The sequence below is a fragment of the Manacus vitellinus genome, unplaced genomic scaffold (genome assembly GCF_001715985.3).
Source record: "Manacus vitellinus isolate BGI_N305 unplaced genomic scaffold, ASM171598v3 scaffold_11_pilon, whole genome shotgun sequence".
Lineage (NCBI taxonomy): Eukaryota > Metazoa > Chordata > Aves > Passeriformes > Pipridae > Manacus > Manacus vitellinus.
In genome coordinates, this window is record NW_021938895.1 from 1,997,129 (window position 1) to 2,024,829 (window position 27,701).

General features: G+C 43.6%; 1 protein-coding gene across 1 annotated transcript in view; it reads left to right on the forward strand.

The window, feature by feature from the left end:
* RUNX2 (RUNX family transcription factor 2) overlaps positions 1-27,701 on the forward strand; it is an 83,979-nt gene that overhangs the window by 35,187 nt on the left and 21,091 nt on the right. The window contains exons 4-5 of the mRNA XM_029965765.1: positions 13,079-13,252; positions 22,719-22,880. Of these exons, the coding sequence (XP_029821625.1) occupies positions 13,079-13,252; positions 22,719-22,880 (336 nt within the window). The remainder of the gene's footprint in view (positions 1-13,078; positions 13,253-22,718; positions 22,881-27,701) is intronic.

Below are 27,701 nucleotides of genomic sequence, written 5' to 3' on the forward strand. Positions count from 1 at the left end.
CATGCCCAAGTGGAATCCTGTTCATCAGTGCAATAATATGGTAGTTACAGCAGGGTCAAAGTAAAACCTGTGAGCTATAATTTACTTTAAAAAATCAAGTTGAGGGAGGATTGTGCAGATCAGGGGCCTGGTGATTGAGACATAAGTTTCCTTGTCTCATATGCTACATCCTGTCCAGTGACCAAAAATTAATGCCCTCTGAGTTCCCTCGGCGTGTGGTCAAGGCGGACTCATAAATTCATAAACAAAAAGCAAGTCCTTCTTGGACGGATCTCCTCCTTGAGGAGAAGCCCACCTTCTGCTAAATCTGATATGGCTGGTAGCAGTAGAAGAGGCATTTGGGGTTCCTATGGGGTGAGCTCCTGAAGAAATCCCTGCAAAAGCAGCTGGAAAGGCCCCAGCCTTTCCCAGGCTTTCCCTGGTGTTCATCAGTGTTGTTTACTGCTCCCTGAGTGGCATCACCTGCTGCTTGTGTTGGCCACCCTCCAGCTCTGTCTCACAGGAGCATCCCCCCACCGCCCACATTCCTGGGGATTTGTTACCTTCTGGTAGCCAAACGTGCAGGCAACTGGGGTAGAGGGCGAGATTTATTCTCCAGAACTCTGTTTTCCTATTGTTTTTAGGTTCATGGGAAGCTCCCTGTTACTAAACAAATTTTAACAACTCTTGGGTCAGCCCCCTATCAAAGCCCTTCACAGAAATATTACATTCCTCCCAGCCAAGTGCTGTTGTGTCACTCACCTCCTCCCTCTCTGTGCCCCCTGGGGCTGTCATGGGAGGCATCACCCCTTGACAGGTTAAACACCTGGCTTAGGCACTGAATTAATGACCTTCAGAGCCCATAAGGGGCTTAACTTTGCCCAACAACATGCATCTCATGAGTTTTGGGCATGAAGTTGATAAACAGATGGTCTGGGGCAGGGACAGCCATCTTGGGGGTTTGTCTTGGGGGTCTGATGTGAGATGAATTTATACAGGACTGAAGTTTCTGTATGGATGGGATTTGGGTTTGTATATTCTTTTCTTTTCCACCAAAGAAAAAAAAAATCCAGTGGAGATAGTTATGAATGAAGGACTTCCAAAAGGAAATAATGCAAATAATGAGGCTCTCTTGCTGGAAAATCCCAGGATCTTATAGTCTACTGCATTGAGAAGTTCCCTACACTCTCATAGAAGACACAGGTTGTCAAAAACATTTGCTTCCAGGCTTAGTGTGTGGTGTTTTTTCCCCCAAAGAAGTTTGTCATTTTGATGTCCCTTGTTCTTCACACTGGCATGGAGAGGAGCACATAGGTTTTAACAGAAGGGGATGGCCAGGGCTACTGTGTGTGGGACCATCTCTCTTTGAGTGATGAGCAAACACACAAATAAGAAAGCAGCAGCCAAAACCAATCATGAACTAGGATCTGGACCTTCACTGGGGATTGTAGGAATACTCTCAAGCATTGGGTGTGAAATTCTAGTTTTACTTTTTTGTGTCTCCCCCAAAAACTAGTGGAAACTCAGAGTTTCCACTAGTTTCCACTAGCTTGCCAAATTAAGTGTGAAATCAATCCTGTAATATCCATGTGAGGCAAAGAAATTACAATTATTCAGAGGTTAGAGCTGTAGGAAACCCCTGGCACAGAGGAGCTAAGACCAGCATTTCTAGACTCAGGTTCCTCATGGTCAGGAATACCTGAGCAGACAGAGCGTGTGTTTTGCTGTGCCCTTTCATGGCAGCTGGAGATGCTGAGCTCTTTGCAGCATCAGGCCCACAGTTATAGCAGGAGCTCCCTGACTGTGTGTACTCATGTTCAAAATATTGTGTACGTGACTTAACCCCGGACAGACAAGCACTCAGCCCCAGAACAGTAGGGCTGAAAGAAACCTCAGGCGACCTAGTCCATTTCTCCTCAGAGGAAGTATTAGATATACTTAGATCATCACTGACATCTGTCCAAATTTTTAAATCCTCCAGTACTGAGCCTTCCACTTACTTACCAAGTCTGGGTTTTGTGTTTCTTTCTTTTATACTTAAAAAGGAGTTTGCTAATACCGTGCATTAATCTCTTAAATCTCCTCTACCTCAGCTGAAGGCAGCTTTTTCTTGTGCTGTTCTCAGCTGACACAGAGATCAATCGATTACCATTTGCTGTAGAAAACATTTTACTCTTATCATGTCCTTTCCTGCTCGTCTCTTTTCTAGACTAAACAAATGTATTTCCTTCAACTTTTCCATGTTGCTCATGCTTTCTAAATCTGTTATCGCTCCTGTTGCTCTTCTCTGGATTCTCTCTCATATGTCTCTATCTTTCTTAGAGGGTGGTGTCCCACGCTGGGTAAAGCAGTCCAGCTGATGTCTCACCACTTCTGAGCAGCATGTAATAGTTACCTTCTATGTCTTCTATGCAACATGACCATTAATCTTTCCCAGAAATGCATTTACTTAATCTAAAAAAAAAAAAAAGCAGAATCCCATTTTTGACTCACATTCAATTTGCAACTCCCTGCCACCCCCAGATATTCCTCTGCAATCTGCTGGCTAATAGGTTTGTCCTTGTGGTGCATTTGATCTCTTGCTCCAAAATGTAATATAATGCACTTAACTTTTACTGCATGTCATTTTACTAATGACATGTCAAATATAATTTCTCTTGCTTGCTCAGATCATTTTGAATTCTGACCCATTTCTCCAAGTCTGGAAGATTCCTCCCTACTGGAAGTCTTCTCAAGATTTTATAATCATGCTTTGTATTGTATCATCTAAGTTATTGCAGAAAATTTAGCCATTCATTGGCTGAAGCTGCATAAAACATCTTCCATTTCAATATTCCATTTCAATATAACTAGTGATAGTCAGCAGGCAACCTTGTAACACTGAACCCCCAGCCATTCATCCCCTATGGCTGTGTTTTAGCTTTTAAGTCATATAATCACAGAATGGTTTGGGTTGGAAGGGACTTTAAAGCTCATCTTGTTCCAAGCCCCCTGCCATGGGCAGGGACACGTTCCCCTAGACTATGTTGCTCAAAGCCCCATCCAGACTGGCCTTGGACACTTCCAGGATTATGGGACATCCAAGAATGGGGCAGCCACAGCTGTCTCAGGGCAACATGTTCCAGGGCCTCACCACCCTCACAGCGAGGAATTTTTTCCTAATATCTAATCTAAGTCTACCCTTTCCCTTTCCCTCAAAAGACCCGAAAGCAGAGGTTAATCCATCTCAACTTCCACCTGAGCCAGAAATGCCCCTGCTGGCATTGGCAGGGAGCGATGGAGCATAGCAAGGGGTTAAAAACTGCGACTCACCTCCTGGATTGTTGGCAGCATCTTCAGCCCAATGTTTCTTCTCTTTAAGCCCAGCTGCAGCATTTATGTGCCGCTTAAGGCTGTCCTTCTTCAGAACTTGCACATCATGTAGGTGCTTGTGCAAGTGCTCTGAGTGCACAGAAAGTTGAATCCCTTCTGCAACTTGAAAGTTGCCCCAATAATCCACTCATTGCCCGCAGCACCAGACTTTTTACGCACTTGAGTGTAAAAATAAGAGCAAAGAATAGTGTTAAACGTATTTTTTACCGGGAAACCACCAATTCTTTATACCTTTCTGGAGGAAGAAAGGGAGGCATCCGTCAAACTGTCATTATAAATTTGATGCCACAAACCTAAGCTCATGGAGCCGCTAGGAATTTGTAAACCTTTTAAAGCACACGCCTGTTTTTGACATTCAAAATAAAAAATCTTTATAGATTTTTGTGGAAAACACTGATGGGCCAGCAACTAAATGACATTTTTCAACAGTCAGACAGACTCCACACAAACTGAATAGATGTCCAGTTTTAGAAGGACAGGTAATTACTTTCTGTTCTATGCCCAAGAACAGAAAATACTTGGCCTGTTTTACTCACTGAGTAGGAAAAGATGTTTGAGGGTGGTTTGCTTTTCTTTTTCCTAAAGGCTGCTACATCCTGGCTTCTGCCTCCATACAGCCTGAGTGTAGGTGCCCTTTATATAACAATAACTTGATACTACTCAAAATACTTGGCGCTGCAAGCAGGGGAGTGGAATGCAATAAGAACACTTTAGCAGGTCCGAGGGTGAGTAAACTCCAGTAGTTTTGGAAGGAGAAGGCAGGGTTTTCAGTGTGCGTCTCTCCCTTACTTGGCATCCGCCGACAATCAGAATACAAGGATTAACATTGTAGACTCCGTTTATTACACTTGGGTGGATAAAGCAATTATCTGTCTATCACGGCTGTAGTAAATTGTGCAACGGCATTAACATGGGTGGATACGTGGATAAATGCTACTCTGCCACAGAGGGTGCTGATACACAAGATAATCCTTCAAGCTGAGCTTGTAAAGACTGTTTTCTTTCAGAGTTTAGATCATGTTACCCCCGCCAGTGTAGATTGAAATGGCATCTTTTTTATTTTTTAACCACGTTTTCAGGTTTCCTTAGCCATCTGAATTGTATTAGTAAGGTTATTTTAGAAACATCCCACTTTATTCAAGTTTAAACAGTCTGCTTAAAACCTGCTGCATGGATATAAACACAGTAGTCATCTAAGGCAGCAAAACAATCTGTTGAAAGATAGAGTGCAAACATGCACACATCCATCTATTATTGCTTAACTGTTGTGTCTTCCATGCCTGAATTCCCGTTGTAACCGCAGCGTTCAGCCGGCAGTACGCTCCTGGTTTTGGGGGTGTAAAACAAAACCAAAAACGAAAATGCACCTATTGATGTCTGGAGAGCAGCGCAGCATCTGAGAGCTCTACACTAGATTTAAACTAAGCGCCTTAAGTCTGGTTTAATGGCTGTGTTTACATCATCCCTCCTCCCCTTCTCATTCTTTTAAAGTAGTCAGGTTTCGCAAGCGTTAAGAAAACCATCCCCTCCTGCCAGCTGGAGGGAAGCCAGTTCAAGATTTTTTTTCTCTCCCCCCTCTCTTGCCCTCTTCATCACTGTGATCTTTACTGCCGGTTGCTGCAGCAAGGAGCAGAAATTGGCGGGATCTTCATGGGATAGCTACCTTTTTTTTTTGGGGGGGAGAAAAACTTATTCCTCTAAGATATTGCTGAGTTCCTGAGGATGATAAATCAGAATGAGGAGCTCTTGCGCTTTTCGGGACAGCCCTTGGTCTCCGTTTTCCCCCTTGTGCTAAAAAAAAGGGGGAGGAGAAGGGGGAGAGCGTAATAGATATGAGCATGCAAAGGGAACTAAGGCAGGACCGAGACTTGCGTGACAGTCTCTGTTTATGTGAGTTGTCTTTAATGTCTCCAAGTGGCGATGCCAGCAATGTTTAGCTGGTTTCCTGGCACACGTGCACACAGATTCCTTTAGGTTCATGAGGGATGGGTAAAGGTGAAGGCAGAGCATCGCTGAGCAAGGGGGTCCCACCTGCTCCCTCCCAGATCCGTCTGGTTCGGGCTCATATTCCTATGGGGTATTGCTCAGCTTTGCAGAACAAGCTTCAAAATCCAAATCAGAATTCAGAAGTTTTTCAAAAAGAAGAGAGAAGTTAAAAACTCCACCACTGCAGCAAGGGGAGACTTGGTTCATTCACCTGGAGCAGAGAGGCAGAGAGGAGGGCAGGACAGATCCTTCAACCCTGGGATGAGTTGACCAGTGGGAGGGAAGCAGTGCAAAAGCAATCCCATTTGAGCTCCTTCCTGCTCTGTTGTCCTTTTTCTCAAAGCACCGTTTTGGTTTCATTTACTACATTTTTCCAGTTTTTCTGCTTTAACACACCTTTCCCTGTGCAGAGTTCCTGGCCAGCTCAGCCCCTGCCACACACCCCCATCAGTCCCTTAGCTGCTGGAGGAGGAGAATGGAGCCCTGCTCCAAGGAGGCATTTTCACCTCTCTACATAGAGAAATTTTGGGAGCAAGAGGCTCCTTTGCAGCTGTTGCAGATTGCTGAAAACCCCTGACCTCCGGGTCTGCCTTTCAGCTGGATGTGTGCTCTTCACAGCTCCCAGCTGAATTTTGAAAATCATTGATAGCACTTTATATCCTCAAAAGCTTTAGAGTCATTCCCATGGGCATGAAGGGACATAGGTTACACCCCCAATGGGATCATTTCTTCTCACCCTTCCTGACCCTTCCTCCCTTTGCCCTTCTGGAAGCTTTTGGTCCCATGTTGGGCAGGCTGCCTGCGAGATGAGCTGAAATGACACTTCCTTTCTCCCAGAAAGTCAGTGGGGAGATGACCATGGACACCAGAGATGCTCCATGGGCTTGACCTCTACACTGACTTTCCAACCTGCCTCTGCCTCTGCTCACTCTGGTTTGGAGCCACGGCTCTGGGAAAATGGGAGTGTAACTGGTTCCCTTGGGAGCTGGATCTGGCCCTTTTGGAGCCATATCATCTGCAGACCTTCAGGAGAGCAGAGGTCAGGGAGGAGGAACTCAGTGGGATTTCGGCAAATGGATCCATGTTAGATCCATTTCATAAGAACTGACCCTGTCCACAGCGTACGTTCCCCTGTCTGTTTATTTCCATTTCTTTCAATAGTTTCAGGTACAGAGCTGAGCTGCTTTGGGTAAAAAAATACGTCTTTTTTAAGAACAAAAAGAGACAGGGGCTTATTTTCTGCCTGCGCCTGAATGACTCCTGTTGGGACTAACAGGGCTCTGTGTACAGTCAGGAGAATAAACTCCCCAGTCTAATGCAAACTGGTGCCCTCAGCTACTTAAAAAAAAAACAAACTTTTTTTTCTCCCTTGAGTGAATTAACTGCAGTTACTGCACCTATGTAGCTCCTTGTTTTATGAACTATAAGAACTTTTCCTATGCACAGCCTATGGCCTAATTATGTAATTATGTCTCTTGGGTGGATTATATTTTTTTCTCATAATTGTGTCTTTACCCAAGAGACTGGAAGGGTTCCAGGCTTTCCCCTTCCCTGGGTAAAAATTATTTGGCTCTTGAGTTTTGGGTTTTTTTCCATGAACTTTAGATTGGGTACATTCAGTAGGACTGGATGGGGAGAAGCCAGCCCTGAATGACAATTTGTCACAAGACGAGGGGCACAACAGGGAGCCTCATGACTTGCTTCAGAGTTTCTTTTCCTTGCAAAGAGCTGATATGAATCTTCTAGTTTATGGCTCTCTTATTTTTACCTCCAGTGCGTAGATTGACACTGCTTTGGAGTGACGTGTTGCTGCAGTGAAGTACTGTCTAAAATTTGTAACAGAACAATGAATATTTTTGCTTCATGCTGAATGCTCAGCGTTATTCAGTCCCTGCACAACAGCTGTTAGGAAGCCTTAGGCTCAGGTCTCAACTCCTTTATTGTGGCATAAATGTGGGTCCCTTGCCTTCAGCTTTACCAGCCTGTAGCTGAATTCAGTCAAGCCCATATTGGCACCTTCCAGTTACATTTGATCCATAGGACCAAATAGGGTGAAATGCAGGTAGACATCCAAAGAGAATTTAAGGTGAATTTGTGATGAAATTCAGAGGACATTTAACTTATCTTCTTTATGTTGTGAAATTGTCTTCTACAATATGTACACAGAAGTATGTCCCTAACGTGCCAGTGTTAATAGAGACACAGTCAGAGTGCTTGTCTCAAAGACATATAATGTTAGTAGGAAAAAATGTACCTATTCTTTAACCTTTTTTAAGCATGTCAACTTTGGAGAACAGTGGGAATAATCACAACTTGGGTTCTTGGTCTCCATTGTGCTTCTCTTGAGGTCAAGGAAAGCCTGGGGCGTGCCGGCTACAAATTCATAGGTCATGAAGTAGGTGATTATTCTTTCTTCTGCCAGCCTTTACTCAGAAGGAAAGTCCCTTTTCCATTGGGACTAATCCAGAGCCATAGAAAGCTTTGGTTACTGGTCCTGGAGTTCCAAGAACAGTTTGCCCTTTCCTAGTCACTCCATGGAGTGCAGATGCTGAGCACAATCATGACATAGGGTAAACAGAAGCCATGGTGGAATTTTATGTTGGGTCATCACCCTCCATTCTGCCTGGGATGTCCCAGAAAATGTGTCTCCAGCAGGATCTTACTTTCATGACCTTTCTGCCTTCCCTTGGCTTCTTTGTGGAGACACCTGACTCCCACAATACTTCTTGTTAGCGCAAAAGCAAGAAAAGTTAGAACTGGGCGATGACTGAAAATAGCTAACCCACTGGAGAGTGATAAAAGCATCTGCTGAAAATCTGGTAACCAGATCTCCTTGGTACCAGAAAAAAAAACCCACACAAAAAAGCTGGTGGGTGGTGTACATGGTACAAAGAAAGGGAGTCCCTGAGTGTCAGCATCTGGCAAGGCCACGTGTAGCATAATCTGATTAGTTTTCAGTTCCACACCCACAAGCTGAAAGATAAAAACGCACACCCCTCCTCCCTGAGGAGGTAAAAATCTTCAAGCATCAACACCACATTTACATTCTGCAAGTCAGCCTCTTCCATGGCCCAATTTACATCTTGCCTTCTCCAGCAGAGTGGTGGAAGTTCAGGGATGAGAGAAGAGCTCACGTCCCTCTCCAGTTACCACATCCAGCAGACTCAAGATTGCCTTGCTTTGATCTGGGAGACATTCCATTGCTTAGTTTAAACTGAAATGATTAAGAAGGAGAAGAAGCCTTCTCACATCTTCTGCCGTGTCTGGGATGTGATAATTGAACATCAGCTTCCATGGGCCATGTGAACATACTCTGAGGCCATCCCGGGCTGGCGAGCAGAAGCAGCAGCTCAGGCACTGGCTGACTGGCTGCAGTTTGCACTGACCTAATGACACTCTCTCAGTACTGTTTTCTGGTTTGATTCATGTAAAATGGGCAAAATTGGCACTGGAAGGGATTAATGGCAATGCTTCTGCCTCCAGAAACTAATACTTAAGTTGGTATTTAGCTTGAAATAGCTGAGTAGTGGCGAAAGATCAGAATATGTCTTGTCATTTTGGAGTGAATAATGGATTTCTGATATCCAGCGTGTTTTGTACTGTGCCAGCAGACAAATCATAACAGCTTGTTTAGCTTTTGCCTATGAATTCTCAATTTTTTCATCTCTTTCCTATCTCCTCTCCTGTGACCTAACCAGTTCCAAAGGCTACTGAGTCCCATCCTTACTCAGAGACTCATGGAACAGCCTCCATCTTTTTGACTACATTTTGTACTGAATACTGCCTGTGCCTATAAACATTTTTCCCCTCTCCAAGCCCAATCCATTCCACAAATTAATCTTTGTAACAGAGCAACAGGCACTAAATGCAGTGTTGTAAGCATTGGGATAGCTGCAGCATTATTTTATTCTACTCTTCACACGGATTTTATATTGCTTTTTAATGTACCCACTGCTGCAGCAGATCATGGATTCTCCCTCAGCTCTCCACACTTGCTACCCTAATCTTTTTTCCTGAAATAAAATTACGCCTCAATACTGAGACTGAGGAATACAGCTTTTCTTAGCACACTCCCCTGGGATCAGGAATTTCTCTGTCAACGGACACATATATCAATGAGAGATGAAAAGCAGCTTGTGGAATGAGTTTTAAACATGTATCACATATTTCATTGCTGCTGCTTATGTGCTGCTCAGAAGGTCTTTTTAGACTGTTTTCAGCCAATACCTCCTGGCTTCTCTGTACTTAATAGGATTTTTTTTTTCTGCACAGGAATCAAGGCAGGATATTTAAGTTGCCCACACGCCTTTGTGAGCACCTCCTGATTTCAGAAGGTTTTGCTGAGTTTCCTGCTGACTTTCAGTGTGAGCACGTCTCAGCTTTTATCAAAGCAGAGTAACCCATGACGTGCGAAGCTGCAATGTCATCTTGTCTCCCTGGGACATTTCACTGGGGGAGTGTGGCTCCTTCTGTGGATCTCTTTGTCACAACATGACTCCGCGTTACAACCCTAAATTTTAAATGTCCAGAAGGGGAAGGCAAGTCTGCCTTTGGCCCCTTGCTGCTTTCTGGGGACTTGCAGTTCCATTGATGCCTGGGGTCTTCCAGATGTGCACAGAGCTCTCTTTTCCTACTCTTTTTTTTGGGGAGGGGGGGGCAGGGGCGGCAACACCCAAACCCACACATCTCTAGATCATTTCAATTTGACCAGATGTGAGGATCTTTCTTCTTAATTCTTTTTTCCCTTCTCCTTTTATTTCCTCTCTTCTTCCCCCCCCCTTTTTTTTATCCTGCCTACCCTAAAGTGCACTGCTATCCTCTTGAATTTTGTCTTTCTGTGACAGTCCTAGTTCATTATAAAAATAATATCCATAATTAGATATAAAATCTTCTCTGGCAGAGCTATGCATGACCAAACAGAGCGAGATGAAAACAGGGATGGGAGGTTTTGGGCATAGGTTGGTGCAGGAGTGGTGGTGAACTATGTAGTAAGTGTTCATTGAGTTATCTGAAGATAGTTAAAATAGCTTGTGCATCAGTTTCTTAGTGATTTTTAGTGACTTTCAGTGACTTTCCTTAAGGAAAAGGGCACTATATGAACATAACGTGGGATTTTTCTACAGATATTCAAATTACAATTTACTTTGGGGGTGGATTAATTTCCAGCTGAAGTCAGCCCTGGTGCGTGAGACCAGAGATGGGCTGATCATGTCTGCCTTATTTTGAGCCCTCTCAGATTTCACAGAATCACAGAATGATTTGGGTTGGAAGGGACCTTAAAGATCATCACGTTCCAACCCCTTGTCATGAGCAGGGACACCTTCCACTAGACCAGGTTGCTCAATTTGCCAAATCATGATTAGGAATGAGCAGAAGAGAAAAGAGGAAGGGAAGAGGATGCCTTGAAAAGAAAAAAAAAAGAGTGGAAAATATGACAGGCAAGGGGAAAAGCAAACACATAAAAATCGTGGAGGAAAAGAAGATGGAGTAATCCCAAGAGAATATTGACTGCATGTGTATGTGAAAGTCATTTCTTCAGATACACCAGACCCAACTTGTACAAGTTGTAATTTGGATACATTGAGAACATAAAGCTAAAGAATACAAGTTAGATGTTATGTTGTTAATTAAGCTGCTGTTACAGAGTTTTTACAAGCCCACCAAAAATCGTTCCCCATTTAAAGTGATTGATCCCTCCTGAAGCGAGAAGTAGACACCCATGTCAGCTCTAACACGGAGCAGCACCTTCTCCTTGAGGAGAAGGCTCCTGCCTATCACTGTGCTTTTAGACTGAGTCATCCTGGGACAGAGAAATCATGCTTCAAAGTAACAAATAATGGGTCAATTAATTATTATTTTTTAAATTGCTAGAGAAGTTTCTCCGAAGTTAAATTCCATCAAGTTTCTCCTCATCTTGCAACCTGACTGCTCTATCTAAAAATGCAATTTCCCTGAATTCAGTTTAGATTTATCTGATTTGGATATTGCTTTACCAACGTGCCATGAAGGCACCATAGTCCCAGTTAGATGATGTGAACCCATGTAGTTAGTACTGTGATGAGAGTTACCATTAAAAATCTTTTTTTTTTTTTTTAGCAGTGGTAGTCTGATAGCTCAATCTCAAGACTAAGTGGCCTCATTTCTGCTTCTAAAAAAAATTAACCAGTGCAGGAATTGGTTCTCTGGCCCAAAGACTGATGGGACAATCTGCCCATGTCAGCAAAGCTGGACTCTTGTAGCCTCCAGGCAGATGGCTGTGTTCACACTGCTGAGGGACAACACAGATTACCTCAAGCCACTAGGGATCATCTGGAAGGGTTCAAGCCCAAACCCTTCCAGAGGCCCTTCTTATTGTTAAAAGCATTTAAATATCCCACCCAGTTATTGCTTGTGCCTGTGCCCTGGCACTGCTCACAGGGATGGAGACAGATGTGGTTCTGGGTCACAGTCAGGGGGTCTGGGCCCCCCTTTCAGCTCTGCAGAGGCTTTTTGTGTGACCTTGGTTGGTGACTTAGGGTAAGCTTCATTCCATTTAATGTTGACTAATGGCAAGGGTGTCTAATTAAACCAGTCATGTGTGCTCCCTCTCTGATCAGAGAAGGAAGAGAAAGCAAATTCAGAAGGTGAATCATGCTGTTTTAAGATGGGTGTCAGAGACAAATGAGATGAATTGCCCTCTGGAAGTAGCTATTTCTTTCCATTAACCGAAGAGGAAGTCTACATTAGAAGAGTTTAGACTAGATGCCTGATTTATGAATGGCTGAAGTTAAGCAAAATTAGTCCTGTCCTTAATCTTTATGCATGTCTGTTTCTCTGTGTGTTAAATAATAGAAATAACACCTTCTGCACCTCACATTGGAAGGCACCATTAGTCAAGGAGCATCCTAAAACTCCTTTGGAAAGAAATTAAACCTAGGAGCAAAAATACAACCACTACAGAAATAAAGTCTTTACTCTTGAACCAACTCAGTGACAACATGAGCAGTACCACTGGTGGCATCCTGGTGCTTTTGGCATTTCCCTAATTTACATTTTGACAGCAAAACATCCCTAAATGAGTGTTCCAAAAAATTGCCAGGGGTAATTGGCCTGTTGTGGGGAAGAGCAGTAGCAGCACTGAAGGCTGACCATGACAGGGTGTGAAGGACCAATCTCGGCCAGCAGCTTTAAAGATTTTCCTTGGATACTGCTCTTCTGGATTGACAGGGACTATTGACTTTTTGGAAAATATCCCAGAGGAATGAAAGCTAATGACTGACTGTGATAGAGTTAAAGAAAAAAACATAAAGGGAGAAGAAAAGATTGCAAAAATCCACAACATATGAATCAGGCATGAAATAATTGTCCCACTTGATAACTTGTATGTACTCATGAGGCTTGCTATTGAAAGGGGAAGTTTACCTCTTAACTATCTTGTGTAGTTAAAGCAGAAAAAAAAACCACCAACAAAAAAGACCTTGTGTGAGTGTCCTGATAAGTGCTTATTTTGATCCAAATTGCAATCTGTTACACATGTGTATGGGCACTGTTGTGTTCGATAAGGCTTTCACCAGCACAACCATGTCCAAAACACAAACCCCCAATGATGTTTCTGTGTTTTCAGGGGTAGCTGAGATACCTGTAAATCCATTAAATCTAACAACAGGTCCTTAGAGGCCATTTTGGGGTTTTTTTTTGGGGGGTGTGTTAAATTACTACATCTTGTTATTAACGCTTTTATTTTATGATTTGCTGTTTCCAGGGCACAGACAGAAGCTTGATGACTCTAAACCTAGTTTGTTCTCTGAACGCCTCAGTGATTTAGGGCGCATTCCTCATCCCAGTATGAGAGTAGGGGTCCCGACCCAGAGCCCACGGCCCTCTCTGAACTCTGCACCAAGTCCTTTTAATCCACAAGGACAGAGTCAGATTACAGGTAAGAGACAGAACCATAGGTTTGACTTGCACAGGCAATGGTAGTAATTGCTTATGGGTATTTGTGTCTCAGCTGCAGTCAAATAGGCTGTTACAGAGTGAGAGATGTTTTCCAAGCAAAGCTAGGTGGGAAGTGGATTTTTCTGTAGTGCTTGAAGCTGAAAATGTTATTCTTTTTCTTTTAATATCTTTTTGCCATAAATCTAACATAGTCAATCCAGGTAAATTGGGTAGGAATCTGGTGAAATTCTAACTGCCATGTTGCTCTGCCTTCTCCGTGTTGCAATAGTACTTATTAGCGTATAATAGAATGAACATTTTTATCCAGCCTTGTTATTTTGCACCCATGTGGAGGGGAACAACCAGCACTTAATAATCTTTCTATCAGAATAATAACACAATCTTCTCACATGGCAGTTTCCTTCCAGCACCAGTGCTGGCCACGGTTACAATAAATGAACTGGGTTATGGAGAAGTCTCTAAAGGTTGCTTGTGGGGGTTGTATGCAACATTTATGATTGCATGCTGAGAGACAGATTTTGTTGTGCTGAGAGAAATCATAAAGCACCCACCATGTGTCACAGATTAGAAGACTGAAATAAGTTGTTTAACTGAAGCTAAGCCAGAAGTTTGCAGCAAAACTGTGAAGCCTACAAAATAAACCAATTTTGTCATTTTTTTCTAAATTCAGAGCTAGTTACATTTTTTAAAATAGTTTCAAAACAAACCAATTTTGTAATTTTTTTTTCTAAATTCAGAGATAGTTACATTTTTTTAGAATAGTTTCGAAACAATCTCTACCTAATTTTGGGCATTTCCAGACTCAAAATTTGTGTTGACATATTTGTGTCTATCCAGGATGTGAAGAGGTGTTACCCCTGACCAATTGCTCGAACTGTTGGCGAGCTTCACCTGGATACAAGTCTGTCAGCAAAACTCTTGGCTCAAATTTCCTAGACCCATTAAATATTCAGTTCTGCTGCTATAGTTGCACCTACACCAGGAGTCCTTTGCCAGCATTATACACCAGCATTCCTTTCCTGGTAAAGCACTCCTAGTATAGACATAGTCTTTGAGTCAACCTAGGAAGATTTCTAGTTTCATGTTTCAAGTGGTTTTGACATGATACCAGCTGAAACTTAGTGGTTTTAACAAAGTGTTGTGGCTTTCTTCTTCTTTCTTTTTCTCCTTTTTTTTTTTTTAAGTTCAACTGGTTTATTAATTTGCAGTAAGGAAGAGAAGTAAGTGAGTTAATTTGAACCCAAAGCTCTCAAGGAATTGCAACAAAAAAATTGCTCCCATGAGCTATGGCGAAGTTCTCCCATATCTAGAAGTCTAACTTTAACTAGTGTAAAATGTTTATAATATAATAAATATGTTAGTTGTACCCATTACATGGTATCTGATGCCCTCCAGCTTCTCAGAGCAGTTTTTTTTTAGCCAGGCTTAGTGTTTTGTTCATAGGACATATGAAGTCAGGGCTCTTGTGCGCATCATTTTCTGAGTAAGAACTGCCAGAATAAAGGCCAATAGTTTTTCTAACCAACCATCTTCTGTCTGGCAGTGTTTGTTGGACATAGCTCCCAAGAAAGCAGGGGGGGAAATCCAGGCTATAAGCAGCTTTTTTCCTTCTTCCTTGAGCCTCCATAGTTTACCTATTGTGCAACACTATATCTAGGAACTAAAGAGGGTGAAATTCTTCCTGACCCCATCTGGTGATCAGCTTATGCCCTGAAGCACAAGAACTGAGATCCCCTTGTAATTTTCTTCCTAACTAAGTGTAACCTCGTATGCTGCTCTCCTTCACATAAATGCCTCCCGTAGAAAACGTTCTGCTGGCTTTGATTAATAGACTACTTCTCTGCCTCGTTATGAAGCAGCAGCAGCATTTACAGATCCGGGAGGTGAAAACTTCAGATGAGCTTTAAATAAGCCTGACTGGAAACAAAGCTGTGTGGCATTCGCTGCCTTCTCTGCAAATTTAAGTCAGCACTTCAAAGCACCAGCTGAGACTTCATCGAGAGAGGGAAAATGCAATGCTGGTAGGGCAGAGGGAAGTGAGCTGAGCCAAGGGAGGCAGGCTGGCTTTCCCATCCATTGTGGATTATGTGTTTTTATTGTTGGATAAACTCAGGGTCATGGGATACATTAGCGTCCCAAATTGCTCTCATTTCCCCCAAAATGATAGGACTCAGTCTGTAGTGAATAAGTGGTCCGATACAGTGTTCGCTATGATATCTCCCACCCTTATGTTATTCTCCTCCTCAGTTTAGTAAAGTCAAACACCCAGCCCTCAAAGGCTCCTCGTTAGCTCTCTGGTAGCCCTCCCATTTAGTAAGGCCATTGTGTGAGCACGTTACAGGGGTGCGAGCTCTGCGAATTGCCCTGACTTCCCACAAAACTTTTTGGTGCTCCTCAGGACCTTGACTGCAATCTGTAAAGCTCTACGTGCTTTGATGTCCCACCAAAGCGCTGGGGTGCGTTTTGCGGACGGTCCCTCCGAGTTCTTCTGGGATGAAGGGATGATCTTTGCTGCACAAACCATGCCAATGAGAGACCAAGGTGATGGCGTGGACGAGGCACCGCTTTGATCGGGTGTCGTGTGGGAAATTGTTGAACATCTGCCTGTTCGGTGTGGTGGTAGGGAGCGAGGTGTTTGGGTGTCCAACACCAGTTTCCTTGATGTGGTGGGATATGCAGTTGGAATACCACTGGCTTCTTAACATGGACACTGCCTTGGGGTATCTATTAAAAGGAGACTAGACCCTTCTCTGAAAAACAGGGATTTTTTGTTACCTTTATTGGAATTAACCAAGCATTCCTTTAGAAATAGCTTTATTTCATAATCTTTTTACCTAATAATTTAGGGAAAATAATTAATTCGTAATAACTTGGACAGTAAATACTGGTTTCCTATGACAAAATCCATATTATTGCTAGTAAGCACATAAACTGTTTTTGTTTCGTTCCACTTGAAGTCTTGCATAGCTGTTGCATGATTAAACAGGAATAATATTTAAAGCCTGGCTGGCCCACACCTGAGCCTGAGAGAACTCAGCACTTTGGGGATCACTCTTATATTTCTTTTCTCTGTGTAGATTGTGTTTATTTTCCTGGAGTATCAGAGTACAGGTTGTACAAATCACAGCACAGTCCTTAACCTACCACTGGACTGGACTGTGGCCCTTATTCAACATGGCATTTTAACTAGGATTCAGCAAAAGCTACATCGAAGGGTGATTAAAAAACAAATGGTCCAATAAGCAGATGCCTTTGCTGAGGCAGTGCAGATCCAATTTGAGCCCTGCTTGCTGCCCGTAAATCAGGAATCCTGTCTGTTCACATTTGGATACTGGTATATTTGCTTTTTTAGTTTTTTCCCCTCTCCCTAACGGCACTCACACAACTTGCTCATGTATCGAGTTACATTCTCATTCAGACACTGAGCTGTGGCATCAATATTCCAGTACAAAATGAGGAAAACTTATTTCTCTAAAACGCTGGTGAGGATTAGCTTCTGCAGGCCAGGAAAAGCCACAGGTGCAAGGCAGGAATGTGTTCGATGCGAGGACCCCATCGGCTGGGCTGAGGGACAGCAAAGTGGGAGTTAAGTGAGGTTTCATGCTCCATCACCACTGTGGCACCAGCTGATCTATAGGCAACCTGTGATTTTCACCACTGAAATAACAGCCCTCGAAGGCATGTCCTGTGAACTGTTTTTTTCCCCTTTTCCTCTTCCCCCTCCCCATTCACTTCAGGGATGTTATGCTTTCATTTCTTACAATTTTTAGGGTGGTAGGAATCAGATTTAAAGGCTTTGGAGTTGACTAACCTGGAAGGTAGTGAGGGGACACATGTCCACTGGCAGGCAGGGGTTGGTTTCAGGGATACTGTTATCTATGAGTCTACTCAGAGTACCATGAGCAGAAAGCACCTTTGACTCTCAGAGGATGAGGATGGTACCAACTGGGCCATCCTTAATTCCCCATTCAGGGCTTGCAGGCACTGCCCTTTTGCAGAGTAAGGGAGAAGGTAAAAAGCTGTGCTCACCCCAGCACTGTCCTTGGCTCTGGATATGGAGCTGTGCAGCATCTGCCTCAGACAGCAGGGTCTCTCATCAGGTACAGGACAGGTTTGAAACAGAATTGGTGTAGCTGTTATTAGACCAGCACTGTGCAACTGCCCTGCCAGGGATTGGCTGTATTTTATCTGGGACCAGCAGCTCTCTGAAGCACCTACCACTTTATAGCTGGTGCACATCCATCTGAGAGCACGTTGGACAAGGTACATAGTTACTTGGAATAGATAATTTAGAAATTGCCCAAGTAATAGGCTTATAGGGTGAATTATACCTTCAGCTCACTATAATGTGGAGTAAAAGCTACAAGACTCATCAGGTGAGGTGGTGGAGCTGGGATTGCTGGTGCAACCCAAAGGTGGCTGCAGTCTGCTGTACTTTATGCAAATGGATTGCATCCTTCAGGCAACTGGAGAGTTGCCATTGTGGACCTCCATTTGGTAAAGCTTGTATCCCTCCTATTAAAGTATTCTTTTTAACTTTATTTCACCACCACCACCCCCTTTTACAATTTAGTGGCCCTAGTAGCATGATTCATTCAGTTTATCTTTTTTTTTTCCTTTTAGAAATGTGACTCTTGAAGAGGTGGAAGGAGGTTTAGAGGTTCTTCAGACCAAAATCTGGTCCCAATTACTCTTCTGTGCATTGGGGTGTAACTCCATTGGATTTGACTTGATTGATTGAACTGGGCAATTCACATGAAGCCCTGGGCTTTTAAGGATGCCTAAGAAATAGTCAGAGAAGAGGAGGAGATTGCATTTTGTTGTTGTTTTGCCGGGGGGGTTGGTGTTACAACAATAGTTGAGTTACTCATGCAGAAAGTCATCTTGCTTTTGTTACGATCAGAAGCGAGGATATTTGCTTTAAGTGTTTACCAAAGATAGCTCCAGACAGCTTGTTTTTTACTATTGGCAGTAGCACTGTTACAACCAGCAGCAGCCAGTGCTAGAGCTGATGGCTGGGTTTAGATGAGAGTGAGACATGTGTGACGTCTGGGTTTTATAGATGGTACGCTGAGGAGCTGCCAGCCTGTGATCATGCTCTGGTCATGTAACTCAGCTTGGAAAGTGGGGAATTGACTTTTTCCTATAGTGAATTGTTGTGCTTCATAATCCAGCGCCAAAGTGGTGGTAAAACTTGTTCTTCAGGGATATGTGCAGGTTTTTTCTTCTCTCCGTTGGCACTTCGCGGAAGGTATCCCTACTCGCAGCGGGTGGGCTGGAACTTTAGATGATCTTTAAGGTCCCTTCCAACCTAAAATGTGGGATTCTGAAAGAATTGAAAGAAGAGAAGTCATTGTACTGGAGAGTCAATGCTGTTGGTGGGAGAATGGGTCACTAGAGGTTTTTTTCCATTCTTTCATTTTTAATTTTAGTTTTATATAGTGCATCCAATCTTGGACTGATTTTTAAAGACACTTATTGTCCATTAAACATCAGTTTCCACAGTCCATTTGACACAGTCAGTCACAGACCACAAAGGGTCAAGAAACCTGGATATCTCTCATGACTATAAGTGAGACAGTAAAACTCAGACACAAAATAATATGCAATACTCAATATTTCCCAATTTGTTGAGGTTCACCTGGAAGTGCAAACAGGATGGAGCTGTCTGTGCATTAGTTTAGGCCTCGCCCTGCTGATTTGTTTCAGCTGAACTGTGCCCAGGCTTTCTTAGCATACCCATGATATGCCCTGCTGTGAAGGAATACGCTGAGAGCCGCACTTCCCTTCACACCCACGCAGGCGTAACAGAAATGTTTACAAAAGGAGGACTGCTCTCAGTAATCACTCCAAAGTTTTCAAGTGTAAATGCCAGCTCAGAGTGGCTGCTGCACGGGAAGGCGGGGGGGCCTTCTCCCAGGCTGTAATTTTATTTTTATATTAATGCTTTCCCTTGCTTTGGAGGTATTCCTTTAGGGAGGAATCCACATTCACTCTGCCTCAGAGCTTTAAGGTTTCTCATCTGCTCTGGGCTTTTTGTGATTGGGAAGATGTGCTGTGCCTGCAGAGCACGTGGTGCTTTGGATGACAGTGCAAAGTCCGTGGTCCACAGGGACCCTGTGGACATGTGTGGGCCCACCAACCACAGCGGATGGGGAAGTTGGTCTGTGATGTAGGAGGCCAAGGAAAATCTCTCACAAATCCACTCATAGCTTCTTCCCCAATGGTATGTGGTAAACAGTCATCCCACCCCTTCTGTGCCCAAGCGAGGAGGAGGTGACCCTCCTAAGAGGAAAGCGTTGTTGTGTTTCCCTCAGAAGCATCTGTGTGGATCTGCCCTGGAAGTGCTGTTGTGGCAGCTGGCACATCCCTGTGGTGTTCCCATCACCTTCTTTGCCCAAGGGAGTTTGGTGATGTGTGGGACCAGAAGAAATGGGCTGGCTGGGCCTCAGTGGCCAAAGTCACTGTTCCAGCATCATTGCCAGGACCATCTTCTGGTGGAACTAGAGGATGCCACGTGGGACCCAGCTGCATGTCCATCTTCAGGGACTAGATGGGGCAGCTTTGGGCTCTGTCTTATGGTATTTTTTGCTGGGGATTGGGCAATGCTGCTGAGCAGTGACGTTTGCCCTGTGGGCTAATGGGTCACCTTTGACTTGGCAAAGTCAATGGTGTTTCACCGCTCTCTTCTCTCATATCCATGTGCAAGCCTTGACCGCCATCAGTCAGCAGAGGTTGGCTTTAGGGCATTTACTCTAAGATCTGGTGAAACTTGTATCTTCACTTTTGGGTTTCCTGGCGGGCCAAAGATAACACTTGAGCCAGTCAGCCCCAGGACGAAATTCTCCAGCCTGCCTCAACCATGACCTCAGCTGCACCTTGATGTGGAGGAATCGTAGTAACCCTCTAGCCTGGGGTACTGTGACCTTCTCCTCAGTCACTGAGCTCTGATGCATCATCTGATGTTCAATTTGGTTGAGTATTTTCCTCTTCATTATTTCCTGTTCCCTGAGAAGACTGATCTATTTAAGGTAGATATTGTAAGAATGTATGATATGTTTTGGGCTCAACTCACTCCATCCAGCCTCATATCCTGCCTCTAACAGCACAGTATGAGATACTGTTTTGAAATACCACATAAGCCTTTGAAAGACAACTTTTTGCCATTCATCATTCTTTTGTCCATGCAGGCATTCACAGTTGCTGGATTAAGGACATTAAGTGTAAAACCAAGTCTTGCATGGGTGTCCAAAGTAATAAGGGTGCCAGAAATGCTCAAGAGTTTCTTGTGCCACAAGGATTACACCACCAAGAGTGTCATGAATCTCCAGAATGCAGTTCCTCTCCTAAGGTTTCCACTGTCTTAGACCAAAATGATGTAAAAACATCTTCTGCTGTGAATTTTTTAACCCAGCCTTTACCTGCTACATTATTTCCTTCCAGCATTGGAGCTGACCTAACCCCAAAACTTTTAAGAGACTTTGTTTTGGATTCAGAAGCAGAGATTGAAAAACTCTTAGAGTTTGAAGGATTTTGGATTTGAGATTGTGCTCCTAATACATCATTAATTTTAAGATTGTTTTCCCAGCAAGCCTAAGCTTTCTGTTCCCAGTTGAAGATCATTTACCATTGACTGCATGGTGGATTATTGTAGTGGAATGAGGCAGAGAAATATGTCGATATCAGATGTAACAACGAGCAGTCAGTCAGATTTGAACCTGTGCCAATCTATACAACCCTGGCCTTGAAAATGTTAAAACAAAGAAGTTCATTACATTTAATGATCAAGTGTCCTTTGCATTTCTGAGGAGTTTATATTAACCATTTATATTACTCAACTCTAATATAAATGGCAAACTCCAGGAAAATCCTCTTAAAATTAAATTGGAATGTTGTTTTTTTATATATATATCTATATAGTTATTTTGCTTCGAGGAAGTATCTGCTTTCCAGACATCTCTTTAAACAAATCATGTCTGAACAGAAATAATAAACAATGAATAGCTGAAACTACAAGGTTTTGCTGTGTGGAAGAACAGGGAAAGGAGTTTAAAAAAAAAAAAAAAAAGAAAAAAAAGTTGAATTTCCTGAAGAAGTGCCTTTGCTTATGCCATGTGGCTGTCACATTGCTGTCTGCAAAGCAGGGCTTTAGCACAGTGCTCTGATAGAGCTTGTTCTTCAAGTGGAATGAGCCTGATGTGCTTCCCTGAAAATACTGGGCAGGATTTGAAGAGGTGTGCTACAATTTCTATGAGTTGGTTCAGAGATAGTTTTCTGTTTATTGTGCAGTGCCCAAAACAAACTTTGGCGTTCAAAGTGCTTTGTTTTTATTGATGTAAAGAAACAAAAATCATAATTTATGAGGCATTCAGTGGTATCTTTATCATCAGATATTAACTGAAAGCAAAAGGTTTATAAATCCAAACACCAGTGAGTAAAACTAGGTCTCCATCTCTCTCACTTAGTTATTCCATAAGTGCTTCAGAAAACATTAAACTCTATTTATCCTTAAAATCATTTCCCCCACAGTGGACTGTCACAAGTACATCAAAAGGGATCATTAGCTTCCAATAGTTCTCCCAAACCATTTGGTTTCATATTTTGTAATTGAGGAAACTATAAGTAATTGGGCCAGTATCCAAATGTGACATTTTTGGATGGATTGCTGATAAGATTAATCACATTTTGCTCCTTGCTTAGTATTTTCAGCATTGAAAACACTACTGTGTGGTGTTTGAACTGTATAACAGCTTGACATGCATGTCAAGTGCTGTCTGTAGAGTCTCCCCACCCCTGAAGGAAACAGCCTTAGGTTGTGCCAGTGGAGATTTAGACTGGATGCTAGGAAAATTTCGTCACTGAGAGGGTGTTCAGGCATTGGAACAGGCTGCTGAGGAAGTGGTGAAGTCACCATCCCTGGGAGTGTTCAAAAAACTTATAGATGTGGTGCTTAGAGACAAGTCATGGACCTGGCAGTGCTGGATTAATGGTTGGACCTGATGATCTTAGAGGTCTTTTCCAAACTGAATGATTCTATGATTGTATGATGTCCACTTCCTAAGCTCAGACCTGGGGCTCATCCTTGCTCTCTGCTTCTGTCTGAAACCTTGAGGACTGGCCACTCTCGATATACCACTGTTGGAAGAGAGACACAGCACAGCTGCTGGATCTTTTAAAACTCTGCTCTCTGCTCTGCTCGTTTCCCCAAGAAGTTGTTCTGGGAAGGGAAAGGCACAGACCAAGGTTTGAAAGGGTTGAGCTATAGAGGAGCAAGTTGTGTTTCATTACATTCTCATTCCTCATAGCACTGATGTATGTGTGTTCAGTAACCCCACTTCTTTCAGTTAGGCTGTTGATACCCTAAAATTTTTCTTCCTTTTAAAAAAATTTTCTTTCTTTTCTTTTTCTCTTTTTTTTTTTTTTGTTTGTTTGTTTGTTTTCCCCAGACCCCAGGCAGGCGCAGTCATCCCCGCCATGGTCCTATGACCAGTCTTACCCATCCTACTTGAGCCAGATGACTTCACCGTCCATTCACTCCACAACTCCCCTGTCCTCCACTCGAGGCACGGGACTTCCAGCCATTACCGATGTGCCCAGACGCCTCTCAGGTAAAGACTGTGTTTTGCCTAAAACAATTACACAGAGAGGAACAGGACTGGCAGCGGCTGCCTCCGTGGCCTCAGACAAACCTTAGCAAGGAGAGCAAAGCTCAGCAGTGATATTAGAGTTTCTGCATGGCAGACAGGGGTCAAAGTCCCTTTTTTTTTGAGGTGGAAATGCTGCTGTGTTGTTCTGAGCATGTGTCACTTGAATGAATCAAAGTCCATTTCAGATCAGGCTATTTTTAAGTTGTAAACCTGATTCTATGAACAATTTTTTATTTTTTTTTTTTATTTCCCCTACAAGAGGATGATTATTTGCATGTAATTAGGCACTGGCACAAGTTGCCCAGAGAAGCTGTGGATGCCCCATCCCTGGAAGTGTTCAAAACAAGGTTGGATGGGGCTTTGAGCAACGTGGTCTAATGGAAGGTGTCCCTGCCCATGGCAGGGGGGTTGGAACTAGATGATCTTTAAGGTCCCTTCCAACCCAAACCATTCTGTGATTCTATGTTTTAAATTAATTGTGATATTCTCTGTTTCTTTGTGCTTTATTTTTGTGGGGTGTGTGATGTCAGGCATCCTGAGAGATAGGGACCCTTATTTCCTCAATAGTTAAAGCTGAGGCTCATTCTCCTGCATTTCAATCCAGTAGCTCAAGAAGGCCTGTTTCCTTAGTTAATGTGTATTTAAGATGCCTATCAGAAACAAGCTGAGTTACTTTAAGGTAAAGATTGGACAAATTGTCGTTTGGAATGATGCAGGAGAGAGGAAATATGTTTAGAAACATAGAAAAGACAGCAGTGAGGAACTGAGACCTTTTTTCTTTAATCAAACAAATGCACATTTACATACTGCGCAATTCATCTCTAATGGTCTCAGTGATAAAACCATCTGTGTAAAGTAATCTGATTGCCCCAAAGTAAGAGAGAGCCTGTCATGGCATACAGTCACCTTGTACATCTTGCCAAAAATGGGGAACCTTAGGGGAGGGAGGCTCAGTATTAAAAATCCAACCTTGCAAGTGTGGAAATATTAGCAGCGTATGCCAAAAAAGCATGTGTAATGTAAAGAAAGCCTTTATGATTCATTAATGAAAACCAAAGTATCAGTCTTATTACATCTATTTTTTGCATGTTTGCAAGATATTATTATAATCTTGGATGCTGCTGCCATACACCTGTTTGACTCCGAGCCAGGTGAATTTCTTGCTGTCGTGTTTTCCCCTTCCACTGAGCTCATAGCACTGGAAATGTTGATCACTCCGCTGAGCTGCATCCCTGACAAGCTGAACTGCAGCCAGCAGGCGTGTAGGATTTGATTAGCATAGACTCCTTGATTTCTTTCATCTTGGAGGAGGGAAGCTTTGTTTCTCAAACAAACAGCTGCAAAACCCTCTGCAGCCATAGTGCACTCTGCCTTGCAGAGATGCCAAAGATCTCCATGTGGTCTGAGGATGGTGGAGCAGGTTCCTGTGGGCTCTCTGTGCAACGCGCTGACTTGGGTCAAAAAACCTGATCAGCTTGATGCTGAGGAAATGCTTTGTTTAGCCCGAAACAGGTTCCCTTTGAGTCAGAGCCTCCTGATGGTCTGTGTTGTCAAATGGGTTATTTTTGCAATTGTGCCCGCAGCAATACCTGCAGGAGAGGCTCGGCTGGGACCTGGCAGCTGTACGCCGCATGCTTGCCCTGCAGCCCTTGCTTGTCTGTGTGTATTCAGACGTGAGTGCCTGGCATGTGGGCACAGGCAGAATGACTAAAAGACCTGGCTGTGTAAGTTGTGTGGCCGCAGACTGAACTTTTCTGCCGTACTCTGCAGTCAGTTCCCTTCGCGCTTCTTGTCCTTCATCTTTCTGGGGGCTCGACTGGTGCCTCTGCAATGCCCTTACCTTTTCCCAGTGTGGGGATCCTGCACCCAGTTAGATTCCAGGCTGAAAAAGGGTACTTCGATCTTCCACAAGTGCCAGAGGTTGTCTACAGTGTTTTCTGATGGAAATAGAATTTCAGAATGGAAATTCTCTCTTCGGAACTAGAGAGCGCCATTCTGGCCTGGAGGACCAGCTTGGATGCTTGGGATGCAAGGAGGCACGTTGCAGCCCCAGCTGCAAACCCTGCAGTTCCTCTCAAGAGTTTTTACCTGGCAGTGCCACAGGGATGGAGGACAGAATCTGCCCCCTCCTATGTCTAAATAGAGAGAGAAATGCAAGTTTTAAGCTGCCCTGTACAGCAACCAGTTCATCCCTCACACTCAAATAAACGTGCGGATCTCCAGTCAGTTACTTGACGCATCTTTCAGAAGAGAAGAGAGCTTTGAAGGGGGTAGAAAATGACTGCTAAGAAACACTAAAATCCTTAGAAAACTTCAGGCATCTCTGATACATGAGGGAGAAATTAGAGTTTTACAAGACCTTGAATAAAAACAAACCTTGCTTTCCGATACAGTGGCAGAAATCTGATTATCGAGGCTGTTAAAAGTATACAAGGTCATTTTAATGAGTGCCATGTTTACTGCCTGTTGCCTAACATCATGCAGGAAGAAAAATGGGTAAAACTTCTCCCTTAGGCCTTGGCTGTCACACCTACAGAACTTCCTATCTGCCACAATTTAACATCACCCACCCACAAGCTTCTACAAGCTTCCATGGCTCTGCCTGGACAACTGCTGAAGTTGTGTTCACCCACACGTTGAAAATATTCTATCTATTAAAGCAATAATGTCCTCCAGAAGGGTAGCTCCTGGTTTTATTGTCAGTGGCAACCCTCAAGAGCTACTTTTGATGGTTCTCCCTTGACCAGAAACACACCCATCCCATGGCCAAAGCAGTGGTGTTCCTCCCCATCCTGGGATTAGATACATGAGCTAGCAGTGTGCCCAGGTGGCCAAGAAGGCCAGTGGCCTCCTGGCCTGTGTCAGCAATAATGTGGCAGCAGGACCAGGGCAGTGACCGTCCCCCTGTGCTGAGCACTGCTGAGGCCTCATCTTGAATCCTGGGTTCAGTTTTGGTCCCCTCAATTCAAGAAAGACATTGAGATGCTGGAGCAAGTCCAGAGAAGGGCAACAGAGCTGGGGAAGGGTCTGGAGCACAAATCTGATGAGTAACAGCTGAGGAAGCTGTGAGGAGGTTCAGCCTGGAGAAAAGGAGGCTCTGCGGTAACCTATTGCTCTCTTCAACTCCCTAAAAGGAAATTGTAGCCAGGTAGGAGTCAGTCTGTTCTCTCAGGCAACAAGGATAGGACAAGAGGACATAATCTAAGGTTGTGCCAGGGGAGGTTTAGATTGGGTATTAGGAAAAATTTCTCCACTGAAACATTTGTCAGGCATTGGAACAGGCTGCCCAGGGCACTGGTGGAGTCACCATCCCCAGAAGTGTCGAAAAGGCATGTAGATGAGGTATTTAGGGACGTGGTTTGGTGGTGAACATGGTGGTGCTGGGTTAACAGCTGGACTCGATGGTCTTTTCCAACCATGATTCCTTGATTCTTGGTGATGAGACCACCTGTGTTTGAATCCCAGACTAGACTGAGCATCAGCAGAGGTTTGGGGCTATAGAATAGGAGGTGACAGGGAACTGCCATAGCAGTACATGCAGTTCCACGTCCCAAGGGAGAGGGGAAAAGGGCAGCAGGCTGTAACCCTGAGGAGTTATTTGGGTAGGCTGCAGTAATGTGGCTGAACTGGTCCTGTCAGTGTCTAGACTGATTTCTTTTCACAACTGACATGCTTGCATGCATGCTGCAGTCACATGTAAATGTGTGCCCGTGGCTTTCAAACTGAAAGTGTTCACCTTTTATTTTCCAGATGGGGATCAGTGCCCTGTTTGCACTGTCCTACAACTCATTATTGACGTGTTCCATGTATTAGGGCAGTATTCAACAGCACTAGTGGAAAAGCAAAGCAAAAAAAGATTATGTGACATCTTTCATGCAACTTTTGAATGAGTGATCTCTCAGTCCATAAGTCTCACGTTCATATCAAAAACAAATTAAAAAACCAAGCTCAAGAGGCCATGAAATTGCCTTACCTTATTGCACCAGCTCAGTCATAAAAAGAGTAGGATTCCCCATATTTTATTAAAATGTCTGTCTGCTCAGACTTCCCCAGAAGACAGTGAAAGTTGGTGGCCTAGCAGATTAATATTCTTAATTAAATAATATTGTAGTGGAAACCATGGGAATATATGTGAAAATGGTCATTTTAGAGAGAGTTTGCCTGAGGGATGTAGTCTTATTGCATGATTCATAGTGAATGCACTCAGTCTTTGTGTCCTATGCATAACCAAAGTGCATGTGGGATGGGGAGCATGGGTGTCTATTATGTAATTAATGTATATGATTCATATAAATATACACATCCCAGCCATTTTACATAGTGCTTTGGGGCTGATCCAGCAAGTCCTCTGAACATTGAAGGTTCAGAGCAGGGAGTACAGGTCGTGTTGTTCCTGCAGTCACAAGCAGGTTGCTCCCAGGCAGGTGAAGTGGGGAGGGGTATAGATGTCCTCAGGGAAGACATCCTCTTCTAAACACCCACCCTCAACTCCCTTTTGAGTCAGTGAGGACAAACTGGCATTTGAAGGACTTGACCAGTCTGCAGGTGAGCTGTGCTCATCCCTGGCTGTGCCTGGGAAGAGCCTGTTTGTCTCCATGAGCTCTGAAGCAAGCCTGGGTGAGTAGCTCAGGTACAGGCATGTCTGATCTGATAGTGTGCCTTTGGTGAGGTGATTTAAGAGACAATTTAACTGTCCTGTAAACATATGCATATCACAGCCTTGTTACACTCTAGTCCTGCTTTAACCCTACCTCTCCCTGACCTCGACCTGCTCTGCTGCTG